Raw genomic sequence first — 4,814 nt, 5'->3', positions numbered from 1 at the left:
GTTATCACAGGTCCAGTTCACTCTGACCTCCAGCAGCCTGCCGGTTCTGTTCTGGTTCTGTTCAGGTTGATCCGAGTCTCTCTGGGACTCGTTGGCTCAGATGTTAACCTGTGGCGCCTCCTGCTGGAGCAGCCAGGCTCTGACCTGCAGCAGGTTTTCTGATCTTCATGATTTTGTTTCAAACTTGACAGACGAACATGTTGCTCTGCTGAGTTCGCGTTGAGCACCAGGGGGCGCTGAAGGCTGACGAAGGGAGAATTTGTAAAAATCTACTAAACTAATATTTTCTAGGTCTGAGTTTCTGTTTAAACATGCAGGTCTTCCTCTAGGGGGAGCTGCTTGTTTCTCCACTGCAGGTTCTGGTTCTGACCCGTCTCTGTTCCTCTGCAGTTTCCGGCCAACGGCAGCAACCAGATCCACATCCCGGCGCTGAGCGTGGACGGACTCTCCACCCCGGTGGTTCTGTCCCCGGGCCCCCAGAAGCCCTGATCCCGACCCGAAGACTCCCTTTGGACCGAATCCTGAGGCGCTTGTGCAGCGCCACCTGCTGGAGACCCAGACGATGAAGATGATGATGCCAGGTGGACGGCCTTCATCCTCATTAAAGCCCTTGTCTTTGTCAGAATGATGGGGGACGACGCCGGGAACCCAAAGCATCCGGAACCGACCGGAACCAGAAACTGAAGCCGGGCCGAGGTTGACTGACTTCTCTGTAACCATGGCAACGCTCATCTGCACCGCACCGGTCTGAGAACCGGGAGGAAAGGTCGGCGCAGCCAGAACTCTGGGTTTCTGTTTATTTATGCTGCAGACCTTCCTGATCCGACTTGGGTCGGATTAAAGATCCGTTTTACAGACCGAGCTCTGCTCTGATTGGCCGCGCTGAAGGCCATGCCTTCCCTGCAACAGACCAATCGCAGAACAGCGTCTACTTCCTCCCTGCAGGGGGCGCTCACATTCCTCTGCCTGGATTTCAGATCTAAACTCAAACCTGTAAATATTGTCACAGGTCGGTTCTGTTGAGGTGGGTTTGATCAGAACCGCTGAACTGGTTCTGGTTGCCATGGTAACTTCTTGATCCACAATGGATCTTTGCTAAAACTGATGTTTTTGGACCAGAACCTGAGTGCTTAGTCTGGATTGTTCCGGATCAGAACCTCAAACCCAGCTGCTGTAGAGCGGTTCCGACGGTCTTTAAGGGTTCCAGTTTCAGGAGTATCGGACCGTTTCCGTCCAGAGAACGTCGAACTAACTCTGATCTACCGCCTGCTGTGGTTCTGACCGGATCGGATTCAGGAAGTTTCTGAGCTGGAAGCTGGAAAATCTGATTCCAAGAGGAAAAATGAAATTCAATCTTTGTTTATAAAAGAAAAAATGTTTGAGTCGGAGTAAAAATGGACGAAATGCTGAACGGCTCTGAACGCTCAGCGAGCCGCAGGGGCTCTTTACTGAGGATGATGATGGAGATGGGGGGTCACATCTTCGCACCATGCTGAGGTTCTCCAGTTTGGAGAAGAAACCGCCTGACTGTTGTAGGCTGTGGTTGCCACGGTAACCTGACATGACTGTTGCCTTCATAGTGTTTCTGTGAGTCGCTGAGGCTGCTGCAGTCTGACCGTCACTGAGGTCAGATCCACCTGGACTGGACCCGCTCCCCACACAGCATCTGTCCTTTGACCTTTAAGGGAAAGGTCAGACTGAGCACCGGTCCAATCAGTGAGCAGGATACGCGCAGCATCCTCTGAACGCACTATCCTGCATGCTCAGACGGTATCCTTGTATGTATCTGACCTCTGACCTCTGACCTTGCCCCGACACTCCAACTTGGACGGACTCTCATACCAGAATTGGTCTTGGATTTGGACACAGCCGGGTCACAGACGCCACGTTTGGACCTTCAATCCTTCAGACTCGGACCATCAGAACCTGTTGCTGTTCAGAAACTTGGGTCCTTATGAGGAACCGGGTTCGGTTCCTTTGGCCCGAGTTCTGGTGCCGCCTGTGTCCTGATGATGGAGTTTCCCAGCCTCAGCGGGTCCCTGAATGCAGCATGACTCTATTTTTCTACCAGAGATCCGAGTTTATTTTGTTCTCAAAGTCGCCTTAAAGATCCTGAGCAGCAGGAAGGAGGTTCTGGAAGATTCTGTCCGACCAAGAAGCCATTTTTGTGGACCAGAACATTTCTCTCACCAGCAGAACCTGAAGAATGTCTCCACACCGATAACTCAGCACCCCCTCCTGCTGCTCCATGTGGTTCTGTTTGATGGAACTGGACCCGACTTCTGAAGGTATCTGCAGAACCTGAAGCTCCATTCAGACCCGACCCGTTTAGCTCCATCTGTCTGATGTTCTTCTCTGCTGAAGCTGAAGGAGAACCTGGCAGGTATTTGCTGAGCAGAACCTAAAAGTCTGGTTTTGACTTGAGGAGGTCTGATGGAGGCTTCAGCAGAACCTCAAAGTCTCTGTTTACCCGGTTCCCTTGGGCCAGAACATCCTGAGTTCCTGTCCCATGATGGGGTTTAAAAGCCCCACGAACCGTCTGACGACACTAAAGTCTATAAATGTGACACCGCCATCAGGCGGTCCCTGGCTCCGCCTCCCGTGGGTCAGGCGGTCCCTGGCTCCGCCTCCCGTGGGTCAGGCGGTCCCTGGCTCCGCCTCCCGTGGGTCAGGCGGTCCCTGGCTCCGCCTCTTGGTGTCACTGATGTTCTGGAGTTTTCTTTCTGACCTGCTGATCTTTTCTTTTATTACTTCACTGTGGTGGGCGGAGCTAAAACCATATTTGTATTATGTCCCATGATGCTTTGCAGACAGGAAGCTCCAGAACGTTCTCTGTACATACATGATGCTCCTGATCACATGACTGTTTAACCTGTACTATGTGACTGGGCTGACCAATGAAATGTTTCTGTCGTCACTCCTCAAGGCATGGCCCCGCCCCTCCTCGGCTGCCATTGGCTGGAGGGTTGATTGATGTAAGGGGGCGGGGTCTGCGTTTATTTTTCTGGGTCTGACGACAAACTTTAAATCAGAAGATATTTTTATTTGATGTAAACGTTGTTTTCTACAATCGCATCAGGAAATAAAGATTCATCCGAGTCTCTGCGAGTCTCTCCTCGTTCTTCAGGTCCACATCTCAGCTTTCAGAACCATCATCCAGAGCCGAACCGAGTCGCAGAACCCTGGACTTTACCCAACCCCGTTATCATCTTGCTCCAGTTTAACTTTGAGTTTTTCCAGATTTCCTCCAGAATATTGAGATCAGACTGATGATGGTTCTGACCCGGTGAGACCTCCAGAACCTTCTGGGTTTATCCAATCAGGTCTTTGACTCTTGGTTCCTGACCAATAAGAGCAGATGCCCTCTCTTATTTTTCTCTGATTGGTTCTGGAGCAACTGGACCTGGAGGTTCTAACCCACACAGCAGCCTTAAGCCCATTGGTCAGAACCAGAACCTCACTTTGGTTCTGATCACCTCTCGTTCTGTTCCAGCAGTTAGCAGCAGGTCTGGACCGTTCACAACCAGGAGGACTCTGGTTCTGACTGCTGGTGCGGATGAGTTCTGGATGATCCGAACTGGTCCAGGCCCAAACATCTGGACCAGAACCTGAAGGTAGTTCTGGAGTTTTCTCTCATTTGTGTTGAAATATAGATATACATAAAACTATGTTGTTAGTTTTGGGGACCTTACTTTTCTTAAGTCCTACAAATTAAGTATCATATAATGTTGGCCAAAATGTCAGCATCCTGTTGCTACTCGGCATCACAATGTGAAATGTCATCTTTTCTATCCAGTCCTAAAATAATTATTTCACAATTCTGTTTGCTAGTCAGGCCTCTAGTTGTGCCAAAGCAATTTAATGTTCTGTGGCTTTTGATACGACTGTTTTGCCGTTTACATGGACACTACATATGCAGAGAAAATTACAACAAAAGGAAATGCATCCGCACCACTGAGTGCCTGCTATCGGCAAACAATGAAGTAAGAACTTTGCTTCCAAATACATTCGCCGTGTAGTGGAAACGTAATAATAAAAACCAAGATTAAAAACTGTCAGGTTGGGAAAAAAAAGCTTTTTCTTCTTCAGAATGAGGAAAAGCTTTAGATAATAAACATGCGCCTAATCACTGGGCCCAAATTTATTTCTCTTCAAAGCAGTAGTGATTGCAAACATTTTTTTACCACAGTCCAGTTTCTGTCTGTCTGCATGTGGTTCCTCATTGGTGCTCTGAATGCAGTCAGCTTCTGACACCTGAGGATGAAACGCATCGTGTCTTTCAGCTGCATGTCTTCCCACTTATGTTGAGGGTTACCTCGGTTAGCTTCGAAGAAAAGATAACAGGACTCAATATACTGCTTAAAACATTTCAGATATTAAATCAATGACATATAAAAGAATTTAAGAACATCTTTCGTTTCGACTGACTCTCTGCAGAGTATTTCTGAGTCGGTTAGTGTAGCATTTCTGCCGGATTTTCACAAAATATCAGCCACGACAATGAACAGGGGAACCAACAAGTTCATGTCATCTTTTATGGACGACATCAAGGTGTTTGAGCCACGTGATCCCTCCAACATTGTCGCAGATAAATGCTACTGGTTGATGAGGAAAACAGCAGATCCTCACACCCTCAGCATAAATATAGCTGTGGACAAGATCACTGATGCCTATTGTTCTTGCAATAGGCAAGTTTTGCAAGGCTGGGTAAGTCGGGCATTCATGGTTTTGAGGGTTACTTTTGAAATCAGTGATTTCTGTTGTTGGCACATGTTTGAGTGTACCTAGGCCTGACACACAGTACTCGGTGCTAG

General features: G+C 48.5%; 1 protein-coding gene across 1 annotated transcript in view; it reads left to right on the top strand.

The window, feature by feature from the left end:
• The window catches only part of elk1 (ETS transcription factor ELK1), a gene marked incomplete at its 5' end in the record, with an annotated part of 15,950 nt that extends 12,846 nt beyond the window's left edge, over positions 1 to 3,104 (top strand). The window contains one exon of the mRNA XM_015026000.1: positions 391 to 3,104. Coding sequence (XP_014881486.1) covers positions 391 to 489 — 99 coding nt within the window. The remainder of the gene's footprint in view (positions 1 to 390) is intronic.
• Between the last annotated feature and the right edge of the window lie 1,710 nt (positions 3,105 to 4,814).

The sequence above is a fragment of the Poecilia latipinna genome, unplaced genomic scaffold, assembly GCF_001443285.1.
Source record: "Poecilia latipinna isolate Pla-1442-1.1 unplaced genomic scaffold, P_latipinna-1.0 Scaffold4464, whole genome shotgun sequence".
In the NCBI taxonomy this organism is placed as follows: Eukaryota; Metazoa; Chordata; class Actinopteri; order Cyprinodontiformes; family Poeciliidae; genus Poecilia; species Poecilia latipinna.
This window is presented reverse-complemented; position numbering and strand designations above follow the sequence as displayed.